Genomic DNA, 25,200 nt, shown 5'->3' with positions numbered 1-25,200 from the left:
TTAACCTAGTTCCAGTTTCTGTTTCAGTTCCAGTTCTCTGCTTTTTATTATCTGAATGCTCTCGCGAACGAAACGTAACGAAACGAAACTTTGCAATGTAAATTAAATGCCGATGCCGCCAACTTTTTGTAACCTTTTTTATTTCATTTTATTTTTTGTATATATATGTATATACATTTGTCGCCGCTCTGTTGGGCAACCTACAAAAATTTACTTTCATAAAAGAATATACAACATTTTTTATTGTTGCCGTGTTGCCAACAAATAAATGTGGTTTAAGCATGACAAGCCGCTGTGGGCTGACGGCTCGTTATCACCAAATATTTTTGCACACGAAATGAGCGAATAAATAAACTGCGGCCCCAAACACAAGAGCAGCCCCCTCCCACCCCCGGCGGGGTCGTGGTGTGCAAATATTTATAACGTGTGCCCGCCTTGCGGCACGAGGCAAATAAGCGAGCGGCTTGGCATTTGGTCATTGGCCACTCGGCTGCCCACCGGGGCGACTGACCGTTTATGGTCGTCACTTTTTTTGTTTTGCTTTTTTATTTTTGCGCTTGGCTCCTGTTTGACAAATAAAACGTGAAATGTCAGGCCGCAAAAAAGAGAGTAACCAATAAAAGCTTAATTAACTGTTTATGGCCATGGCATGTTAACAGTGGCCAAAAAGAGAAGCCCCCCTAACTGGGTTGGGGAAAGGCTGCGGTGTCCACCACACACTCCACACAGTCATTAATCTGCTGTTGGAGAAACCGACCAAACATCCTTGCATTGACTGAGCCACGTGCCCAAGACAGCCGGAGAATATTAACCGAGATTGCGGACAGAAAATTCCATTGAATGCAAAAACTATGAGCAGACCGCCCTTCACGTTTTAATTATCTGAATATATGCAACTATTTGTACTGCCTAATTGGCTGACTCTTCCACTGACTGGCCACCTGACTAATTGGTCAACGCCCAAAGAGTATGGGCTGAGAGGGCAAACTTTAATTGCTGGATTGCTTGTTTACTTGGGTCGGAAAGGCAATCCTTTTAAAACTAGGAGTGATTATTAATTAGTATTATACATTTTTTGATTTTGCTTATTTGTAACAACTCTACAGACATAATAATAATAATAATATATGAATAAAAATTACTACTACTACTATTTCTACTAATACTAATACTACTGCTACAACTACTACTACTATTGCTACTACTGCTACTGCTACTACTATTGCTTTTATTATTAATTGCTTCTACTATTGCTACTACTACTACTACTACTACTACTGCTACTACTATTGCTTTTACTATTACTATTGCTGCAACTATTGCTACTACTACTAGTACTGTTACTACTATTGCCTCTACAATTACTATTGCTACTACTACTATTACTACTACTACTGTTACTACTATTGCCTCTACTATTACTATCGCTACTACTAACACTACTACTACTACTATTACTATTACAACTGCTACCACTACTATTACTTCTAGTACTACTACTATTACAACTGCTACTACTACTACTACTACTACTGCTACTACTAATCGATCAAGGCTATATGTGTGTATGTCTGCATGCCTGTATATATATGTTTTTGAATATTTATCTGTTCTTAAATATGTCTGCCTATCTGCATAAAAGTTGACGTATTCGCTTCCTTGTTTCCTTCTTGGAATTTAATTTGACGCTTCCCTGATTCACACACCTCACTCTGATTTGCTTGAATTTGAGCTTTATCCTAAATCAAAACAGGCCAATTTGTTGTTGACAACATTGAGTGAAAACACCTTTTTTTAACATAAAATTCAAAATCTTCATTTATTTTTTAATTTGAGCTTTTTACAGAACAGACAAAATCCTCAAGTAACTTTTGGTCAAAATATTTCAAACCCTTTGATAGTTGAACTCATATCCAAATTTCATGTTAACTACTTATCTAATCGAAGGCAATGTCAATGGAAATCGGAAAAGAAGCCGCTAAAATCACAAACCCCGGTCGTGGGCCAATTAATGTCATGCCGCCAAATGAAACACGTGGAATTGGTGATAGCTTCATGGAGATGCCGTTAAACCCGTGCAATTCTGTAGAGAATTTATCGGACTTATGCCTGGACGCATCGTTCGGATCATGCGAATCCTTTAAAACCATATGTAGGGCATGGAGAAATCGCGCGAAAAGCGCGTCGACCATGAGCTTGGACAGAGGCATCAACGATTTCGAAGCTGAGTTGGGGAATATGACATCAAGGGTTGACATAAGCAACAAGGTCTGCGCAGTGGACTCCGAGGACCTGGCGAGACGCCTCTCGCTCTGCGTCGTCCTGGAGAGTCGAACACTGCGATTCACCGATAGCAGCGAGGAAGACCTGCCACATGCTGTGGCCAAGCCATCGCAGCGTTTCTTTGAGCCCGAGGAGATTCGTGAGGCATTTGCTGCCTTCAAGCAATACGATACAAATGACGACAACTATATTGAGCTGCGCGAACTTAAATTAGCTCTGGAGAAGCTATCGGTGCCACAGACGCACCTGGCCGCCAAGAGGCTCATGGCTCAAATCGTCGGCCAGCATGCCAGACAGATGAATTTTTGCCAATTCCTGCTCACCTACGCTGCGATCCTGGAGAGCAACAAATCGAGAGTCGGCCAGCCGATGAACTCTCAGTTGGATCTGAAACGACCCAGGGATTGCGTCAACGTTTCCGAGGTGGGCGTCAGCGGGGCAAAACGTTTCTTCGAGTCCAAGATTGCACAGCAAATTCCAGATCAGAATTTCGCTATGGCCAAGGAAGAGAACGACCTAATCAACATAATTCCAAACACATAAATGGAAACTATTCAGGTCGATTTCAATTGTGTGCGATTTGGACTTGGAACCCGCATTAAATTCAATTCGGTCGGATTGGATTCTGTCGTATCCCCATCAGTTACATATTTCGACAACTTCAAACACACCTCAGTTCTTATTTGTAGCGTTTCTGTGGAAAATGTTACGTGCTCTGCTAGCCGGGCTGACCTTGTATCCAGCCAAGCCTCATAAATCACGTTTCAATAAAACAAAACGAAAAACTTAAGTGTCCAATCAAAGGTAATTGCCGCGTGGATATCGCTGTTTTTTGGGGCCCCGAAACGAACGGAACGCAAATGCCTTGCACCCGCTAGAGGAATTCACCCACCTCTGCGCCTGGCCCTTTCCTTTCGCTATGTATCGCCTTCTGGCAAGTGGTCCCACGCCGAAATGGGTGCTACACACGCCAAGTGCCAACAGCCAAGAGCCGGCTGCCAATCGCCAGCTTGGCAGCGCAGGCGGGCCGCACGGAGCCGGGCCGGGCCGGAAGTCGCCTAGCCTGGAGCCAAAAATATTTTCGTGCAAATAATTTGCTAGCTTAACTACGTTAAGTATTTAGATATGTATTTTTATATCCTACTTTCTCCTCTTTATTTCTTGCATAAAAGATATCGTGGCCACACTCCAGCGAATGCCCCACCAGCTACAGTGCTCGCTGCATAAAAACGATCACGTACCTTTAAATTAATATCATATAATATAATGTACATTCAGGGCAGATCTATCAGAGTGCTTCACTATGCAGCAGAGGAAGCTAGACAAAACGAAATCCAAATCAGATTAGTCCCATATAGAGCTATTAGAGGGTTGATTGTCCGATTGTAGGACGGTTGTTGAGCGCTGCAATTATGTTGCCATTAAGCAAGGAGCGCTGTGGGAGAAGGCTTATAACAGATTTTTACCTCTTCAGCTCTGGCGATAAATTCGCGGAGAGTAATGTGGCACGCCATATACAAATTATAATGCAAATTGTGGCTGTTGTGCCAAGCTGCGTATACGCAATGCGGCCGACTCGTGTAATAAAAATCCAACTAAAGTCATGCGAAAATAATAAGCATTAGCATGGCCACCCAAGCTGCAGACGGTGAAGGCCGAGGCGTAGACGGGGCGTGAAAATAGTTTTCAAATTAAAATAAATGCCGCAGCTGAAGGAACTTTTATGTATCCACGGCAGCTACCGGGCTGCTCTAGCTGGCAGCTGGCAGCTGGCAGCAGGCAGCAGGCATGGCGCATTGGGGTTGACTGCCCTTGACTCGGCTGCCTTCGCTGGGCCACACTTAGCTAACCGAAATGTCATGAAAGTAAATTCACTAGAAAATTAATTATGAACGACGACGCCGATGGCAGCGGCTGCGACGTAGCTGAAACCAATGCAATACGACGAGTGCGGCGGAAGAGGAAGGCGACTACGACTGGGCCATACCTTTTAATGGCAATGCCATCAATTTCGCTCAATTGCGTACACAATCGCATCTAATCACAGTGAAACGACCCCACTAGCGAGCTAGCAAGCAGCGCTTATAACAATATCAACAACAGCAACAGCAACGAGAATAAGAAGTCAACGCTTGGCGCTCGCTGCGATGCTCTGGGTAAATGTTTATGGTTATGGTTATATGGTTGCCTTCGCTGGCTCTTTGCCTGTGACTGTGTGCGAAAAAGGGTCACGCGTCAAATGTCATTGACATGGTTTGTCTTCCCTTTAAGTATTTGCAAGCACACACATACACAGACAACCAAAGTACACACACACACGCACACACACACAGAGAGAGCTACAAAGCTGCTTATGCTGACGTACCAAAGCCGAGCGCCCAAAAGTATGCCACGATTTCGTCTCATTTGCAGCGTGTCCTGCACTGTGCACTCAGCGCTTACTGCGTTAGAGCTCTATTGAATTTCAGCTTGCCAATTCTTGGTATTTATGTTGATAGGATGTTGCCAGAGATGGCAAACAAAGATTGATATAAATGTAAATAACTAAATTGCTAGTGCCTGTTATTTATTTACCTCTTCTATTTATCTAATTTTGACTAAGGCAAGGCTTGGCCAAAATAATTCACAATATATAGCACAAAAAAATCTCTCTTTAAATTAAGTAAATACAAAATATTATGTATAAAATTGAAATGAGAAAAGAAATAAATAATTTAATAAAAAATAATAAAATTAAATATAATAATAAGGAATTCTTAAAAAAAAATAATTAATAAAAAAATTTAGTAGACTTTCATCACTTAAGGCCGCCACAACGAAGCCATAGACCACACATTTCTTTTTTTTTTTTCATATTCTTAGACGAAAAAAGAATATCTTCTTGGATTTTCATGCCTTCCAACCGCATTGACCCATTAGATCAGTGACCTGTTAAACATGCCTAGACAATTCAGCTGAATCATTTGGACTCTCGATTATTGCACATAAATAGAAGCCATTTCAGCCAGAGTTATTTTTATTAAAATTTTTGCCAAATGGTATTTGAATGCTGACTCAGCTATGTATTAAAAATATTTAGTAAAGGTATAAAAAGAATTTTTCACTCTGCACACATTGGGCGTATATGTATATCCACACAATAAAATGGATTGGAAATATGAATACGTTCACTTATTAAATATTGATTTTATATACGTAGAGGCTGAGCTTCATATTAAAATCTAAATGCAAATAGATATTAAGAAAATGGCGAAATAGTTGGGCAAATGTCAAACTGTCAATGTGCCTTAATATTTATGGCAGTGCTCGCCCGCCCACTGACCAATCAGCAGAAACTGTGGCAACGGCGACTGTCATCGGGACAGAGGGAGAGGCGGCCTTGAAGGCGGCCAACAATAGGCTTGTTAATATATGTATGCACAGTGCTCCAATGACTTAACCCTTTTCACTCGAACCGAAGGCATGGAGACATTTCGAGGATTAGACAATCCATTTTCATATCATATTCCCCAAGTGCCGCAAACGTGCTTAAGTTGTGAATGCCTGAGCCAATCGCCATAATGCGGCGTCCCACTGTGAGCTCACATTTCAATGGGCGACTTTAATAGCAGGTCAACAAATATGTGGGCCTGATACCAACTTGAGGAATGTTTTGGACGCATGTCAGGTGCAGCCACAGGCCAAGGCCTGGCCGAGGCACGTAGCCCATAAAATGCTAAACAATTCTGACAGGGAATCGACACAGTTGTTGTTCCCTTCAACTAATATGTATAATTAAATTTGAATTACAAATATGCCACACTGCTTAACCAATGCGAAGCAAATTTAAGCACTTACGAGGTGTTCAGTCTTCAGTCGGATTATAACAATTTCTGAAAGTCTATTTAAGCATTGCTTTGGCATGGGTAAATGGAGAATACAAAACATTTAAGCGCAATCAAGGATACGCAAGCACATATGTAAATGCGTTGGCGTGTCAAACGAAAATAAAGAAATTCGTTTATTAATAACGTTGTCTTAAAATAAACTCTAATTTGAGGCTGACATTTGATACAGTGGGGCATTTACATTTCTTGATTTGGCACGCCCCCACTGGGTGTAAAAATATCTGGCATCTCGTATTGATTTTAGGATGTGAACTTTAATTTCAAGTCTTTTAGATTCGATTTGCATTAAATGTGCTTAGTAGATATATCCGCCATATATTATTGACTTCATTTCACGAGATTTACAGAAAATGTGTACACTTTGTAATTCGAGTATTTGTTCAAAATTTCAAGTATGTATTGACACTCGATAGTGGCGAAATAATTTGTAAATATTTTCAAATCATATTCCTAGTAAAATATTGTATTCCTGTAAAAATGATAGATAAACTAAAAATACTTCGAATGCTAACCGAATTCAAGCCAGCAACCGAGCAACTAATTCGAAAATGACCAAAATATTATTTACTTTGCTTACATTTTAGCGCATAGAAGAAATGCGTTCAGTTGTTGTTTCAAATATGGGCGAAAATTCATGGCGCATATCCAAATGAAATGCAATTTTCACAATATAAATGGAAAATCAACAAATGTGAGTTTTGTCTTTCCATTTTGATTTACCCTGCATGGAATAATTTCGTCAACGAGCTTAATAACTAAGACAAATATTAGCATAAAATATTTAGCAACAGGTGAATTGCTTTAGATTGCAGATACTTAAGAGCTGAAAATAAAAGTAAATATATTTATTATGTTATCTTCAGTCTTGAAGCAGTTGAAGCAGTATTAAACAGTATTCTAGTACAGGGAATCACATAGCTCGAAACTCTTCTTCACTCCCATATTTTTGTAGTGGCATATGAAACTTTTACCTTCCAATTGCAGACGAAAGAATGCTTTATAGAGAGTAAACAAGAGAAGCATTCAATGCTTTGCAGCGAAATTAAACAATGTGCGGCATTTTTTCGCAAATTCTAGAAACAGTAAAGAACTAATGCCTCGACTAGCAGAAACTGTAACTTAAATGAAGGTGCATAGTTTGAAATGAGTTCGTGATTTAGTTAGCTGGATGATATTATGCAGCAAAGCTTCTACAAATATCATCAAGTAGTGAAAGGTCTCGTCGTGTGACCGCAAGGCAAACACTACAAATCAATCGTTGGCAACACGCCCCCCGGCAAAACTTGAGCCAGACAAGCACTTGGCTCCCCGGCTTTTACATTTGCCTGATGCAGATGTTTTTCCCCATTTGCTGCAATGTATTTTGGTAGCTGCGTGGAAAATACGTTCAACAAGGACGAATCAGCCTATAGATTCAATTTCCGCGTTTGCAACTCGCTTGTTGCTGTTTTGCATGAGTCGACTTCAAGATGGAGAAGGAAATGGAGAAGGAGAAGGAGACGGAGACTGCGACGGCAACTGCAATGGAGGCTGCACAGATTGGGTTCATGTTACTTGGGGTGGCTGAATGCAGTTTACTAAGCTTTTGCTGCTTGTTTTTTGCCACTTTGAGGTCGAGCATATTGGCAACATTGGCAGAATCTGGCATAGGCGTAACTTCTCAACTTGTTCGCCAAAAGTTTCCCTAGCTCTTTTTCGCCTTAAGTAATTCGCGAGCATTCAAAGATTTATGCAGTTGAGAAAAAGTATATTTGCAGTTGCAGTTATTTCAAGTTGATATATGTCAAGGGATTAAGTGGGTTTTCACAAAGTTTCTCAAGTCGACCTCATGCCATCAGCTTGTGATGAAATATCTTGGCGATAGTTGTATTCAATTTCAGCTAGCTTAAAGTGTACAAAGTGCATTGCAGAAATAAAGCTAATTATGTTGAATATAAGACGACATTGCATGTGTTTAGAATTCTCTTCACAAGATAGCTGTAAGAATTTAAAAGACATTGAAATCCATATTTCACAGTTGCAAGTCTTCGTGTCTCTCAGTCTCTCTTTCCCTTTCCCTCTCCCTCTCTCTCTCTCTCTCTCTCTCTCTCTCTCTCTCGTCTTCTCCGGGGATGCACCTTTACGTGGCTTTCTGTTAGTCTAAACTCGAAAGCAATTAGCACTTTATAATCCGCAAATAACCGCAATTTATTCTCGACGTCGAGTGCTATTAGCCAAGCAAGTTTACTAAAACTTCCTGCTGCATATCAATAACTAAGTAAACTCGTTATATTCAGCCCGGCGTAAAGCGAAATTGAATCGACCGAGGGCAGGACGTGGGTCGTGGGCGTGACTCCCGCCCAGCAGTGTGAGTGTCTGAATATAATTGAGGCTGAAGGGCAACCCATTCGTTGCCTCGCATCAGTCCAAAAGCAAATTGACTTGCACAATAAGTCAAGTGTTTAGTTGTCTCATTGGTTGTGTCAGGCGACCCAAGGAGCAGCCACAGTCCGCACAGCACCGCACAAGGAGACTGACATCTCAAATCAAATTAAGTGTAAAATTATCAAAGTTCACGCTGAGCCACAACTCAGAGATAACAGAAAAAAAAAAAAAACAAAATAACAATTTTAATATGAAAGGGCAAGTAAATCTGTGCGATTCTAAATCTATGCAACGTTCATTTTTCTTTTTGTTACCAACGTCGTCTTCCTGCCTGAATTTGATGATGAAAAATTGAAAAAATGAAAGTCAACGTCGTAGAAAAGCTGCAAAAAAAAAAAGTATAAAAGTGCGAGAGAGAGAGAAAATGAATCTTTGGCTGACACGCTTAACCCTTCTTGGTTCTGGCAGGCGGCAGCCACGTTGGCACCCGCTTTGATGATACCGAAAGGCAACTTTCATAATGATAATAATTTTTGTGCATGATTTATGAATGAACAAGTTTTATAGCTCCAAGCCGAGGTCCGTGGCCAGCCCCCCCCACCTCTTTTGTAGCCTCGCCCACGTCTTCATCGTTTCTGTTTCTACAAACCTTGTGCAAATGTTAATTTTTGCACAGCAAAGAAAAGCGAATATGAAGTAAAATTGCAAAGACCACGAGCAATGCCCAGTCCGCCACGCCCCACTCCATTAACATTCGCTTGCCTAAGGTCCGCACACGCACACACACAGAGAGAGAGAGAGAGAGAGAGAGAGAGAGAGAGGCACACATTGGCAGCGAGGGATGTTGGAAAGTTTTTCACTTTAATATTTATTTCAACTGTCGGAGCATTTCGGTGTGTAGTAAATTTGCATCTTTCAACGTTCAAATACACAGATGGGCTGCTGCTGGCCGCCTGTTGTTGGCCGTGGGGTCAGTGGGGTTGGGCTGTGCAACCTGAGACCCCTTTTCAAAATCATTTCGCTGTGAAATTGTGTCCGCATAAGGAATTGACTATGGCCTTTGCGTTGGTGTTGCTGCCCAACAACGTAGCACGTGAGCTCATTCTAGCTGTGCGCCAGTAAAACTTTCCCAAAGCTAAGAGCTGGCAAAAGTTTAGCTGGCCCGGGCCGAGCCAGGCTGGGCTAGGCCAGGCCAAGGCAGTCGAGTGGGCATTGCTATTGCCTCGTGTTGCTGCATCTTCGGCATTCTCGCAATGCCATTAAATAGAAACCCCAAAAGTATGCTATGTCGGCACAACAAGTCGTTAGTTGCGGCCAGCTCTGGCTGTTCAGGAGTTGCATTCGCGTTTTATGGCCCCCGGGCAGCCGCGTAGCTGATAATATGAAATTAATGCCACGTTAGTTTATGTTACCCGGAGACTTATGAAGATTTACGAGGCATGCAATCGATGCCCAGTTGCATGACTGCAATTAGGCGCACCAAAAACACAAAATTATGCAAAGCCCAAAAATTCTAAAGCTCGTTACAGTGTCAAATTTCACTCTGGCATTGCAATGCATGTACACATCTGTGAATGTGAGTGTGTGTGTGTGTTAGGGGTGGTTGTTTTTAGGCGCTCTGATTTTATATATGCGACTCAACACGATCTGCTGATGGGCACTGCACAAAATGCGCATGCAAATGCAAAGAAATTTAGGCTGCTTTCAAAATAAATTTCACCTCTAGTCGGATGACCATAAATCTGAATAAAAACTTTTATTTACTTGAAGACTTGAATAAAATAAAAACATCTTCAAACTTGAGCATATTTAATTATTATTTATATATAACACATGCACATATACATATATTTATTATTTATATATATGCTCTATATTTAACAATATAAATCTCACTTATTTTGCAAAATTCAAATCTCAATTAAAGTTAATTAATTTGGTTGCATCTGTGGCTCAGCCAAATTAGGCAGAAATACATTTTGGAAGCAGCATCAAATATGTTTTTTTACTTTTATTTTCGGCAACTGAGAAGCTGTGGTTGAGGCCGCAGTCACATGTCGACTAATCATATATGCACACACACACACTCACACACACCCACCCACTCACTCACACACACCGTCGCACTTGAAAAAGTACTCGCTATGGAAGCCATGTGCATAGGCAAATTTACAAATAAATTTCCCAAATGTGACAAGGACATTTGCATTGAAATTCTAATACCGAAACACGCAAGCAGAGACCAGCTTTGTGTATGTGTGTGACGGTGTGTGTGTACGTGCGAAGGAGGCAACAACATTTATACAAAAGCAAAGCCAGCGTTAAGGCCACATGTGGCACGGTCTCTGCTTTTGGGACGAGCGGCAGCGGCGAGTTCTCAGCAAATGTTTGTTTCAGTTTATTTGTGCATGTAATTGAGGTCGTAAGCAACAAGCTAGAGGTACAAACACCCACACTACACCCACACACACATACACCCATTTCGATACTCAGGCCGTGCTTGTATCTTCCACTCTGCGGTAAGTGTAATCAAAGCATTCCAAAGCATTCGTTCGTTTGTCCTTGCCCTTGCCACAATTCGATTCGATGGAGTAGAATGTCAAATATGATTCTCGGAACGGTAACTGTAATATTCCATATCGAATTTGATAGTGTGCGGCCCTCATTGCACCTAACCGCATTCCAATCGGCCTGACCAACACAATCAGGCGTAAATTGCATATTGCTGCATATCAAATAGCTTAAGGTGTCAAATTGCATTCAATCAGCCATAAGCAACCATCATGAAAATATTTATAGTTAATTTATACAGAAATTCAATGAATTACCAAGATAATGTGCATCAATAAGGTGCAGGCTGCCTTTATGTGATAATTTTATTTATTTTTTTAATATTTTCTTTTGATTTGTATTCGACGAACCCATCTGGCAACCCTATATGTCTCTTTTGGCTTTTGGCTCAAGGTGGTTAATTGAGAGATCCAATTTCATGAACCATGCTCAAAAAGCGATGTCAAGAAATCTACTTAATTCTAAGAAAATTCTCATTATTGTCAACCACAAATATATTATATTTATCTATTATTAACAAACAAACAAAAAAAAAAAAAAAAAAAAAAAAAAGAGGATATTACATCAGTACGTCGACTATGCACAGCCCTGTGTAAGTGAATTATGTATAAATGTATTATACATAAATACATAGTAATAAAAACTTTTATAATATACTTATATAAGACTTGTACCATAACTTGCGTTAATTGATTAATCACCACATAGTTTTTATTTCAATAAAAGGTCCACTACTAAGACAATTCTGCTCTTTTTATTCAGTTCTTAGCTTGCAACAGATTTTTGTCTTAAGTACTAAGTGGTCTATCAGCTGGCATTTACATTTTAAGCATTGGCTTAATTCCGTTCTATGCCATAATATTTGAAACATATCAGATACTGCTTCGGGATAGAGCACATTATCTTTTTAGCCCTTCACCTGTTGGTATTGGTAGTCAGATTTCTATGTACAGATGGTATATGCGGATTGTTGACTGTTGGAATTGTTGTGTGAGTTCCTGACAATGTTTTTTGTTGTTATTATATGATAGCTAACATATTAAACATTGCTGGAATGGTAACACAAATATATATTGTGTATATGATATAATCATTTCCAATTTGCCTAGCATAGATATATATGTACCAGAGATTAATTACAAGTTCATAAGGACAGACAGACATCACAAAGACAAAAAAAAAAAAAAAAAAAAATAATTTAGATATACATATGTATATAAAATATATACATATATAAAATCAATGCATTTTCCTGTTGAGTGCATTAATATATTGCAATCAATTAAAATATACTAATTACAAGGTAGAAATAAATTTGTTTTCGCAGCGCCATTTTTTGCCAGTTTTTAACCGTTTTTTTTTTTTATTTATTTTATATTTTATTATTATGCAACTCATTTTAATGTTCACAGTGCAGTGGGGGTTCTTTCAAAAAAGACTAGCTGAAAGTTTCCATTTATTTTTATTATTTATTTATTTTTTTTTTTTTTTTTAATTTTAAGTACTTAAGTACTTAAAGAAACAAAAGAATAAAAAATAAATATGCATTATTCAAAGAACAAGCAAAAGTACATTCACCGGTTGGCTTCACTGTACCATCTACCATACTTATACCATGCTTCTTTTTTTTTACAACTGAGCTTTTGTTAGTATTTAATTTGAATAAAATATTTCAAAGTATTTGGCTCGTCGCAAATTTAATTAGACAACGGAAATGAACAATTTAATTAATTAATGGCATGTGACAAACAGACTGTCGCATAATAGCCTGTTTTATTTATTTATTTATTTTTTTTCTTTTTGCTGACATATGATAGTGCTTTCGTAAATACGAGTCTGTGCACGTTCAATTCACGAATATGCGCACCAAAAGGGGAGGAACCCTTTCTGACTTTACTCTGAAGTATTATCCCGCCAACTCTCTCTATCCATGCCAAACAAAATATAATAAATAATTGTATATGTGTGTGGATGTGCTCCGGAACGGAGGCTAATGCTGTCTAGCATTTTATGGCCGTGCAGGGACCGAGCGATGTTCGGATAACTATCACACCTGACAGTTGTTGAGCCGGCGTCTCCTGCTAATCACATGCAGCACGCGAGCGTGCCATAATATATGCGTAGCCAATCCTCAGGTGCCGCAGCCGCAGCGCCGGACAAGCAAGCCGGATGGCAACGACCGGCCACATTAAATATGCATGCACAAAAATCAATCGAGGCGCCGAACGATGTAAACAACTAATTTGTTATAATGAAAAGCAAACATGATGCTTGTATGCCCCGCGGGACTAATACAAACACACAAACACAAATTCTACGTTGCGCAACAGGCAAAAGGCGACATTCCACTGTGAGCACCCACAGCATTAGCTACATTAATGCTCAATATTTTAGCATATTGAGTTTCAGTCAATTTAATTAAAAACGAGTCAAAGCAATCTGTAAATTCTATTTTTGCTTAATTAATTTATGAAACCAACTTTCTTAAAGGAACGCTTATTTTATACAAACATGAAATCAAGTTTATAATATTTATCTATTATATTTAGTTTTTGCCTGAAGGTCTTTGTTGCCCTGGCTTAAAACTTGTTATTTAGAATTAATTCTTTGTAACCATAAATAAATAAATAAATAAATAAATTAGTTTTACATTCGATTCTTAAATTTTAAGTAAAAGCAAGGTATTTTAAATATAAAAAAAATTTTTTTTTAATGTAAACATTTTCGACGGAATTGTATTTCCAAAATTTAGGCAAAACTTTAATTCATATAATTCAATTACTCATATAATAGTTGTATACAATTTATACAAATAAAATACTCAAGTATCCTAGATTAGAATTAATGTAGTTATTAGTATATTAAATTAGTTAAAATTCTGTTTAGATTAAGTTGCCTAAAAAGGTAGCTATACTGTAATCTATGAATAAATATATTTTATAATATCGCTAAAAAAAAAAAAAAAAATAAAGTAATAAATAAATAAAAATAAAAAATTAATAAATAAATATAAATATAATAGTTGGCCTTTAAGAACATATTTTTTCTAATCTATTTCATATTTCGAGACACATGCATATATTGCGTATACGCTATCTTGCTCAGAGCAGGTTCCCAATATAAATAAATTACCTTAAGTTTCATAAATAAAGTTTAGAAATTTTCATTACAATTTTTTTAATTTCTACAACCAACAACAAATTTAAGTTAAATGTATTTCATGCTTATACTTATCTATATAAAATTTAACTTTACCAACTGTAAGGTTCAAGGCTTCTATACCAGGTGTCATGTAAATACCTTTTCAGCTAGTTGAATGCGGTCTATTTTATCTGCTGATGCGTGGCATCGCCTGAGCCGCAGGAGTTTCATGAGATTTATAGCCAGCTCTTTGAGGCACAGTTTCCATTGTGGTCGTAGGAATGCAGACAGTTGCAATAGAGTGCGCTAAGTGTAGTTTAATTAAAGCCAGCTGGCATTGTTATGCCATGCACGACACAAATGTCGACCCTAACATCGATGTCAGCGCTGTCGTTGATTTATGGAATGCGCGCTGGCAAAGACGCGCTGAAGCCGCGTGATAATCAAATGTCATTCCTGGCATGCCAGCCATAGCCATAGCCATACCCATAGCCATGGCCAGGACAGGACAGGACAGGAGAGGCCAACCCCAACAGAGCTGAGCTGAGCGAAGACGAGCGCCCATTTGGGGGCACATAATACACACGACAAGTGCTTAATTTATTTTACATTAAAGCCTCATTTATCTTGCCTTATCGCTTGTGCAACAACATTGAAGATTTACTTGGCCCAACACACAAGCAACAGCAACAGCAACAGCAACAAGAATCCAAAACAGAAAAAAACGAAGAAAAGATAGAGAGAATAAAAGAACCCATTCTACAAAATATTCTGTTGAGTTGCTGTACTGTGTTCTGCCATCCGACACGCCCCTAATTTATATGCCTTCAACTGCACACTGACGATTGTTACGCCCTTTTTTTTTTGTGATTGCTGCTGTTGGCCCTTAAATGGTCTGTATTGTATGTTGCCATTGCTGTTGCTGCTGTTGTTGCTGTTGTTGCTGTTGCAGCAATGGTTGTTGTTGTCGTGTCAATGTCCTGCGCCTGCATCGTTGTCGTGTGTGTGTTAGTGTGTGTGTGTGTGTGTAGCCTTTATTAATTGCAACGCCTCAACCAAAATTGCTTGCCATTTTGTTTTGTGTTTTGTTACTCGTTTTTTGCACGTTTCATTTACTTGTTTTGCCCATCCTGCTGACCGCTGGCCACTGCAAAAAAAGGCGCTGCCTGCGGTTAGGCCAATGTTGTTGCCAATGTTTTTATCTGCCTTTTCGCATGTACTCGGTTCTTCTTCTTTTTTTTTTGACACACATTATTGAATTAGAGTCTGTCAAAAATAGAAGGAAAAAGCAATCCAAATTGGGTGCAGTGCAAATTTACATTCATATTTATTTACTTAAGAGCAGCAACGTGTGTGAAATTGGCCTGAAAGACGAAAACAAAATAAATGAGCTACAAACATGGATATGAAATTTGCTGAACATAAAGCGAAATATGTTCATTCGTCCGACTCGCAATATAAAGGATATATGAATATATTTTTGTAGTTGACTGAAATTGTTTAACTCGTATGAATAAACAAATTGAGGAATATATGGGTTGAGTGCGGTCTTTTATACGCAACTTATTTGGTCAAAAATAAATTGGTAGCCATTTGAGCCAATTTACGTTTGAGAAAAACCATTAAATAAATATAAAACTAGTTAAATACTTTTAATTAAAACCTAAATTATTATTATTTTTATATATATTATTTTTATTTGTATATATATAAATATTCACGGCATTGGAAAATGTTTATGCCACATTCCATCAACAGCAATTGTTCCTTCCTTACATTGCTATGTTATGCTTTTAACAGCATTATGTTAATAGCATAACTCCAACAGCGGTTCTGCTTCTGGTTCTCGGTAGTTAGCTCTTGCTGCTCTTCCTATCTTGACATTGTATATATATCTCCCTTACTATGTACATTGAAATCGAAGATTCATAGATATTAAAGAAAAGGAATATTCTACGCATTTCCACATGAACAGAAAACAATTTTCATATTACTCTCTGATAACTGAAAAAAGAATTTCTCAGCGTTTAGCTCAATGCTCTCGTCGAAATCTTCACTGTAAACATTTGTTAGTATATCTTCAATTTTTATAAATTTTTTAAATATAAAGTCTATAAATTGCTGCCATAAAAAAAAAACAATGTTTATATTTAAATTAATAATTTAAATTCATTCAAAAAAAAAAAAAAAAAAAAAAAAAGTTTTAAGTTTTCAGCTATTGAATTATGACATGAAAAACATGAAGCTTAGCCATTAATATTTGAAGAGAGTGCTGTGAGCTATGAAAATATTGAGAGGCAAGCGCCAAGTAACCAAAATTCAATCATAAATCAAAAAATAATAATAATTTTTAATACTGCACCAGCGCTTGATTACCCAGGTGAAGTTCATTCTGGCAGCAAATAAAAAATGAATTATTTACAACGAGGCGACCGGAGCAGGCGAGCAACAGTCGCCACATGTGCCATGTTGCATGTGCGCAGATCGGAGGCGCCACCAGTCCTCTAGTCCTCCAGTCGTCCTTGCCCCAGAGAGCCAACCGGCTGCCTAGAAGGAGCAATGAACACGAACTTTCAGGACAAGTTTGGCCAGCCATATGGCCAACATTTGAATTTCGCTTAAAGCGCCTTTTGCCTTTGATTTATGGCAGTGCATAAAAGGGCAATAAGGAACCGTTGTTTAAATTATAAAAACAGCACTCAGGTTGTATACAGTAAGTACATGTATGTGTATGTGTGTCTGTGTGTGTATGTGCTACATTCAGTTGTAAGTTAATTGCTTTTCTTGCCTGCACTCGCCGAGGGCAATTCATTTTGGTTGCCTTCAGTTTATTTTTAATGATTTTGTTTCGTTTCGCAGCGCTAAGATTTAAGTTGTTTCATGTGCTGCAAATAAAGTTGTTATATTTTTAATTATGATTTCTTTACTCGAAAAAAAAAAAAAAAAAAATTAAATAAGTTTTGATTCGTGTGTGGCTTTGTATAGTTTATCAAATATGAACAGAAATCTGTCAATGAAGCAAGTCTCACAAAGCGTGCTTAGTCCTTAGAGTCTAATATTTGCTGAACGAACGTTGCTCGATTATGTGTGTTATATTTTTTTTTATTTTTTTGGTATTTGCCTTTATCCTCTTGGTGTTTGGAGTCAAGCACATGACTCGTTGCCGTTTTACTAGGTCAATGTAATAATTTGCACAGCAACGGATAAGCGGTAACTACGCAAACGTGCCAACGTTCGAATGAAAGTGAATAGAAGGCAACTCAAAGCAAAGGCAACACACACAAACACAGACACACTCACACACAATGACCAACAGAGCAGAAGCTAAAACTCGCAACTGCCAATCGAGAGGCAACTTTTTTTTTAGTGGTTCGCTTCGTGGCTAAACGGAAATCGATTGAAGTTAGCCAACAGGCAACATGCACTTCACCAAGATAATATATATAGATATAAATGTAAGCGTGTGCGTGTGTGTGTGTCTATGTGCGTGTGTGTCGAGGCATTCCAAGAATTGTGCCTTGTGTGTTTGTTTACTGATAAAGTTTTATGCAAACAAATAGAAAGATTTACTCTGATAGCAGCAAGTTGCATAATAGAAAACTTGACATGAGGCAGTCATGAGGAGCACAAAACCAGAACTTTGGTCAAACACTGACGAACTTTTGCGGAGAAAAAAAAAAAAACAGCAAGGAAATCAACCAGTTAGTAGTATATAATAAAGTTTATTCAAAACAACAAGCAAACAATGAAAACTTAAAATGTACGATATTTATAGAAAGAATATGCAAACTACACCAACTTTGTTAACTGCTGTTTTATGTGCTATAAATTCGCTTAATTGAGTAAAACTCACGAGCTGAATGCAAGGCAAATGAAATATGTATATTTTTTGTATTTGTGGTTACTCAACTATATTGCGAATTAAAGTTGTTTCCGTTTGACGGAACACGATGATCCCTGCGCTTTGCATTCACTCTGGCTACAAAGTGTTGTTGGTGATTGTTGTTGTTGTTGGTGTTGTTAATGGGTTGCCAGCACTAAGTACAGCACGCATAATAACATGCCAAGCTACGGTTTTTAGATGCCGTGCATTAAAAATTAACTGCAAGCGCAGTAAAAACTCCGGCCAAAGCGCCCGCATCTAAGAGCAACAGGCAACCAACGTAAATGAAAACTAATTTCGAGTTTTTCAATCTGGGTTAAATAGGGTTTTTTTACTGATGCTGCTACTGCTCCTGCCCGTTCTCCTGCTCCTGCTGCTGCTTCTGCTATGGCCTCTCGCAATTTTAATCAGACAAACGCTTTGAGCTAGCGGCCAAGGAGCAATCGCTCAGTCATTCAGCCATTCAGTCGCTCAGTTAGTCATTCAGTTAGCGAGTGGCTTTGTCCTCTTTGTAATTGTAAACTTTTTGCTGGCATCTTTACAAATCATTTGCAATTCATTTGCCAGGCACTTATGAAACGTTTAAATGCCAGAATTTAATTACGCCGCCCAACAGACTACACCACGCCCTGCCCCCTGTCATGCTCTTCGGGCTGCCGCACTGAAGCGAAACTCGCACAGTCGCCCGCTTTGGTCTCAGCAGGTAAGTCCTTGAGCAGAGCTCAGCAGCAGCTGCCTGTAACTGTAACACTGCATGTGTATTTGTTTCCTACTAACTAAATCAACCGTATTCAAGCGACAGCATCTACCCGCTCGCCCACTCCGTAAGAGCCATGAAAGCGGCTTACTCGTATAGCTTTTATTGCTGCATGCCGCACGCCCCCTGCCACCTGCCTCCTGCTGCTTACTGCTTGGCACTTCAGACGCAGACCCGGAGTGTTGACTGCTTGAGTGGATAGTGGGCGTAGCTGACACAGCCACATCCACCAGGTAGTTGCTACCCAGCGATAATCTGCTTGCGCCCCTTTTCCTATAGATACTTTTGTAATCAGCAATCGAAAGAGCAGCTGCCAACCAGGGCTGCATCGCCTTACATTAGTTTACAGATCTAGCCGAAACATGAAGTTCAAGAATTTACTTAGCCAGCACAATTTGTAAGCCTTTATTCACCCAGTCGTACAGAGAGTACAAGCATAAGCTGCACATTGAGTTTATCTATAACAAGATCCAGATGCTCACACGAAACACAAGGGCTCACTGCACATACTTTGTGTATCTGTATTGCCATCCAGCTGGCTATGAGGCATAGCATTTCAGTTTGCAGCTTGCAGCCCTGGGAGTCGGCTCACATTTGCTCGCAAATACTTTCGCAATCAGCGGCAATTGTAGCTGCAGCAACAGCAACGTCGTCAACAAGAGCAGTCAAAGCTACATAAAATGGGCTGAAGCTGAGCCGCAGTAACAGCGACTGCAAGTGCCGCGCTGCAATGAAGCAGACACCAATGCAGCTCAACTCGATACCTCAACTTGATGCTGACTGCTACTGCAACTGCAACTGCAACTGCGACGTCGACCGGCAGCTGCCACTCAACGGCAACTGCTGGCTGCATGCATGATGCATGCGTCCCAACGACGACAGGCCTAGTTTCAGACTTGGGCATTTGTATGGACGCTTCGTTTCGTTTCGTTCCGTTTGTTTGTTTGCTTGCCAGTGCCTCATGCTGAGCCTGGGCCTGGGACTGGCCCAGTGTGCTGCTGCCTTCTTCTGGCAGACAGTTTGCTGTTTACTATTTGCCTTGCTGGTTCGTTCGCCCGGCTTGTGGGCGGCGCTTCGCTAGCTGCAGCTTTTTTCTCTCTCTCTCTCTCTCTCTCTCTCTTTTTTGTTGTTTGTTTGCTTTTTAAAGTTGCAATCATTCTACACATTACGCCATGGCAAACATGACCCATATTTTTGGAAGCCTTTCACTCCAGCTCCTGCTCCGCCTGCCACCCTGCTCGCCGCTGATACGTGTTGGCAGCTGTTGGCTTAAAAAAACAAAAACAAAAATAATTTTCCTAGTTTGTTTTTGCATTTTTTGTCATTAATTGTAAAACAGGCCCCGGCATAGCTAACTGAATGGCAGCGTCCATTCAATATTTGATGCATTGTTTTCCATGTCAGCAATTTGTTTTTCAATTTTTCCAACGCCAGACGCTCCAGCAAGACAACAGCCGAATCAGAGCTGCTGCCTTTTCATTGCCAAAAAGCGTATTTAGATATATACGAGTAGATACGAGCATTCTTATACACATTAAATATTACACAAGATTCCATCTGTGCCACACTTGTCTGACATCTCGGCTGGCTGATGTTGACTTGCAGTTGCTCTGCAATCAAGGGAAAACTTGAGTGCCATAAAATGGGGAGCATTACTTAGTTGTTCGTACAAAGAGTAGTCTATTTGAGAATAACAGATTGTATGTGTAATGTCTATGCTTAAATCAACAGCTAACCAATACACATACACATACTCGTATCAGCTAGCTGCTCTTCGTTTCACATAATAGACGAATGCTCTTAATTTTCTAGCACTTCTTAAATAGCTTTTAAATATTGTTTACTCAATGCCTATAGTCCTTTGCCTTACGGCTGCGGGACACTTATTTTAAGAGCACACACACATACACACACAGTACACACACATAGCACTCATATTTGAATGGTGGTTATGCTCAGTTTGTCTGCAGTTTTTTTGTCAGTTTTTGCAGCTGGTTTTTTTTTTTTTTTTTTTTTTTTTTTTTGGCAAGCATTTTTCTTTTTCCTGCATTTCCTTTACTGCAGTTGTTGCTGCGACTGCTGCTGCTGCAGTTACTGCTGTAGAGTTAAATTTATGCATTTGCAATTCGCCAGACGCCGCCATCGTCCATTGGCGACCTCGTCATCGCCTTGCGTCAACACTGAATTTTATAGCTGCCCAGCCACTGCAATGTGCGCGTGTGTGTGAACAAGAGAGAGAGAGAGGGAGGGAAAGAAAAAGAGAGAGACAGAGTGTATGTTGAGATCGCCTTACTGGCATTTTTATGTAGATTCAAGTTGGTGGCGAACACTTGAAATTGATTGGACAACTATTGGCTTAAAAAATTAGAGCGAAACGCATAAAACTCCGTCAAACGCTGCATGCGGAAGGGCTGACATAAAAGCCAGGGCAGGAAATGCCAAATGGCAGCAGCTAACCGGATGTGTGTGTGTGTGTGTGTGTGTGCTAAAGTAAGTCTATTGTGAAGTAAGCTGTTACAATATAAACACTTTGTGGCCGGCTTGTTCAGCTCTGCTCTCAGCGGGATCTGTTTAGCTGCAAATATAGCAACAACTTTGCAGAATGCCTGACACTGACAGAGCGCCGGCAAGTTTATCCAATCGCGTATCAAACCCGAAGTCGAAGCAAGCCGGAAGAGACAACAAAAGAGTTTTTATATGCCCAACATTCAGGCAATAAAGAGCTTACTTAACCAAGCAATTTTTATAGCATTTAATCACATTTTGATTCAACATTTTTCATATAAATAATTCGTTAATGTTATTTTTCAGGTCAGCCAGCTTTTTAGGTCAGTAAAGTAATTAAAAAAAAAAAAAAAAAATAAATAAATAAAATTATTTTAACACGATACATATTTTATTAACATTAAATTATAAAGCTGTTCAAATTACTGAGAATTTAAGCCATTTTTTAATTTATTTCTGCTCTTTTAATAAAAATTTAATAAAACTGCATATATTCAAAGACTAGTATATTTTGGAATATAGAATGACTAGTTAATTAGATACATTATTTTTTATTATTATTTTATTGGCCTCAACTTAATGAATTTTTATATTAATATATGTTCATATTTTATAGATTCATTTGCATTTGTTAATACTAACACTAATTAAAAAAAAAAAAAAATAATTATTACCAAAAACAATAAAGAGGGGAGCAGCTTTATGAGGTTTTGGAATATTTTTTTTTTTTAAATATATTTAATATAATAAAATATTATTTATGTAACACTTCACTTTCATATCCTATCGACTTGGAAAACATTTCATTAAAGCACGTATTTCAACAAGATAAACTAAATCCCGAAATCGAAAATTCACTCGATAGTTCACAAAAAGAATATTTTCTTTTTATATCCTGATGCTTTCCCTACAATAAACTGCAAATTTCAGCTTCAACTGCAATCGAGCGGAAAATTCAATCTGTTCAATGCAATTGGGGGCGGCACAATTATGCGAGTTCTTCGAGTTGAGTTCAAATGAGCAACAAAATTTGTGCTGTCGCTGCATTTGGCATAATTCTTGGACATTTCGCCGCAGCAGCTGCACAAATTTTATTTTCCGACCTTAAAGTTTGCCAGCAATTTGCTTTTTCATTATCAGAGTCGACTTTTGTGCCACTTCGATGGCTTTTAGCAAATTGAACTTTTTAATGAAAACTGTGCGGCTCAAGCTTTAAGATGGCCAATGGATTAATGCCTTAATTACTTGTATCCAAGTTAAGCAATAGTGAGAAAAGCCCAAAACTTAAACTAGGCTAATAAACTGTAAAATACCTTGAACTCGGCGCAACAGCAAGCCATGCGAAATGCCTGAGAATTTTCCTGGAAAAATTTGTGAAATAAAAAAAACGCAGCTCGGCAATCACAAAATGCGATAATAGAAATTGAAATAATTTGCCCACTTTGACGGCTAGCATAAGAAAATGAGAAAATAAAAATAAATACAAATTCAGGCACGGCTCAAAGTATGCTATGCAAAAGAAGCTTGCCTTGCCCTCCCGCTCACTCCCTCTCTCGCTCTCATGTTCGGTTGAGCAGTGCCGCCACATAAATCAGAAATGTACAGCAAAGTTGACAGCGTCGCTGCCTGGAAGTGGAAGTTCTATGCAGCCGAAAGGACTTGCCAACTCTTAACCTTAACACACAACAGCCACGCAAGCTGAAAAGTATGCTACAGAGTTTGTAAATATACCAACGCACACACACACACACGCTCGCATGGCAAGCCAGTATAATAATAGCGAGCAACAAAGAATGTTGGCTGCTTGCAGTCGCAGGAGCCGAACAAGAAAACTTTTTACACTGACCCCTTCTCGCGGCAGACGAACCCCAACCCCAACGAGGCCTACGAGGTGGCGGCTCCCCGTTTTATGCCGGCGCGCAGTGAACCTTTCGCTGATTATTTTCACAAAGCAGCTAATGTTAAATTTACTGAAAACGTTTGTTTCAAGTGCTTTATTATTATTTTCTTTTTTTCTCTTCTTTTTTATTATGTTTTGTTTTTTGTTCTCTGCTGTTCTCTTGTTTCTCCTTCTGTGTGTATCGTCATTGTGGAGTTGCGTTTTTATGGTAATGCTTTTCAAGGCACAAAGACCCAACGCCAGACAGCAAATAAAAAGGAGCTTAAATAATGCGAGCGACGAGCCCAAGGTGAGGCAGTCCAATGCATGTTGAACTGATGGCGCATGCTTTCAAAATGGACGATTATGCGACAAATGCAGAAGGCAAATGAGCAAAGGATGCGCTTGCCCCAGCACCAAAGCCTGCACCACCACCAGCACCAATACCAAGAGCCATTAACCATGCCGGACAACCACATTGCCCAGGCACAAGTACAAAGCGCTGTAAATCATCTTGAATGGCAAGCGCAAGCAGAACAAGGAACAAGAAGTGCAGAGGACTACGGTATGGACACAGCGCATACTGTTTATTTTTCATCTAGCGTTACCTCAGCAGGGAATTGGCTTGAGGCTGGCTCTGCTGTCGGTGCTGTCAGTGCTGTCGGTGGTGCTGGTGGTGCTGGTGGTGGTGGGTGCAAGACAGAGCATTGTACCAGAGCCGAGCTCACCTTTCAGCCACAACGGACACTTGGGCCAACAAAAGAAGGGAATGAAAAGCACCCGCTCCGGTCAGAGCCAGGCAAGCAGTGATCCAACCGACTCGAGTGCTAGTCGAACATTTACATGCATAGACATGCAATCGCCAGCCTCCTGGGAAATGGCGGGAGAGGGGGGCCTGCTCTGGCTGCAGCATGTGCACGAACGTTCGCAGGGGCCAGCCAGCAATCCGGGGAATGTCAGCGACACCCTCCATTACTCAAGCTTGGCTGAGTTGGGCAAATCAGCGCAAGTCGCGCACAATTACAAACTGGAACAACTGCTCTGGGAATCCCGAATGGCCGGGCAAACACACAAAACACATCAACGGCAACGCGACCATCGTCAAGTGGAAACAAAACAGCGACCAGGCATAAGCTCAAGTGCATTTCATTTGTATTTTATGCGTTTCGTGTTTGCTTTGCATTCGACTCGCTTCTCTACGCTTTTGATTGCTGCCAAAAGCCAACGGATTCGTCATCATTCGCTACCTCTGACCTCTCAATGCGAATTCGACGTGGAATTATCTCAGCTTTCATCTATTTAGTGTAAAACTCTGCTCAGAGCAGCTTTAAAAAACTCAAAAATATTTGTAAACTAATTTAGACAGCATAATTAAATTCATTTCTGATTCAAATATTTTGTAGATTAATCAGTCTTCGGCTCTGCTGCGCTGAACTTGGCTGCACCAAAGGTTGCCAAGTTTAATTTCTCGGAATGGTGGCAACACAGTAAAGAAAACTTCGTAACGACCTAATTTGTTGTAGAATCCAATTAAGCTCTGGCATGAATCAGTGTTGTCTTAATCAATAATTATGGATTAATCAGCGATGGCCAAAGGCATCAAAGCCTGTTCATATAACGATTACATAACTGCAAAGCAGTCAACAATCAAGCTTATTGTTGCTATTATTGGATCTAGCTTTGTTGGCCAATAATTACATTTTGTGATTTCAAGTTATGCCCTATCGCAATTTTACAGTATTTAATGTACATACATATATTTTTATAATACTGAAGAGTTAATAAGGTCTGTCCATCAGGCGAGTTTTCTCGACTGTCGCATTTGCTAGTCCAGATCCAAAGCCTTGCTCTGGGCTCACTCTTCGCTGACCAATTATCATTTTGGCCAGCAATTCATCTCTTTCTCAAATGGAACGTGAGGAATTTACAT

At 39.5% G+C, this 25,200-nt stretch overlaps 2 protein-coding genes across 2 annotated transcripts; both read left to right on the top strand.

Annotated features, from left to right (window-relative positions):
• The first annotated feature begins 1,752 nt into the window (after positions 1–1,752).
• On the top strand, positions 1,753–3,073 carry LOC6573526 (EF-hand domain-containing protein D1). Its single transcript, XM_001999558.4, has one exon. It carries the CDS (start codon positions 1,951–1,953, stop codon positions 2,824–2,826), a length of 876 nt encoding a protein of 291 aa, XP_001999594.2. The 5' UTR covers positions 1,753–1,950; the 3' UTR covers positions 2,827–3,073.
• Positions 3,074–23,259: 20,186 nt separating this feature from the next.
• LOC122756801 lies at positions 23,260–24,663 on the top strand. The gene is made up of 2 exons (XM_044007333.1): positions 23,260–23,835; positions 23,884–24,663. The coding sequence occupies exons 1-2, from the start codon at positions 23,616–23,618 to the stop codon at positions 24,078–24,080; spliced, it is 417 nt and encodes a 138-aa protein (XP_043863268.1). The 5' UTR covers positions 23,260–23,615; the 3' UTR covers positions 24,081–24,663.
• The last annotated feature ends 537 nt before the right edge of the window (positions 24,664–25,200 follow it).

The sequence above is a fragment of the Drosophila mojavensis genome, unplaced genomic scaffold, assembly GCF_018153725.1.
Source record: "Drosophila mojavensis isolate 15081-1352.22 unplaced genomic scaffold, ASM1815372v1 contig_16, whole genome shotgun sequence".
NCBI lineage: Eukaryota > Metazoa > Arthropoda > Insecta > Diptera > Drosophilidae > Drosophila > Drosophila mojavensis.
The sequence above is the reverse complement of the archived record's forward strand: the minus strand, read 5'-3'. Positions and strand labels throughout refer to the sequence as shown.

Excerpts from the sequence above, each read along its gene's own strand:
- LOC6573526 (XM_001999558.4), top strand. The coding sequence starts at position 1,951 with ATGTCAATGGAAATCGGAAAAGAAGCCGCTAAAATCACAAACCCCGGT.
- LOC122756801 (XM_044007333.1), top strand. The coding sequence starts at position 23,616 with ATGCTTTCAAAATGGACGATTATGCGACAAATGCAGAAGGCAAATGAG. Across the intron at positions 23,836-23,883 it reads AAGAAGTGCAGAGGACTACG|CAGGGAATTGGCTTGAGGCT; the intron begins GTATGGACACAG and ends GCGTTACCTCAG.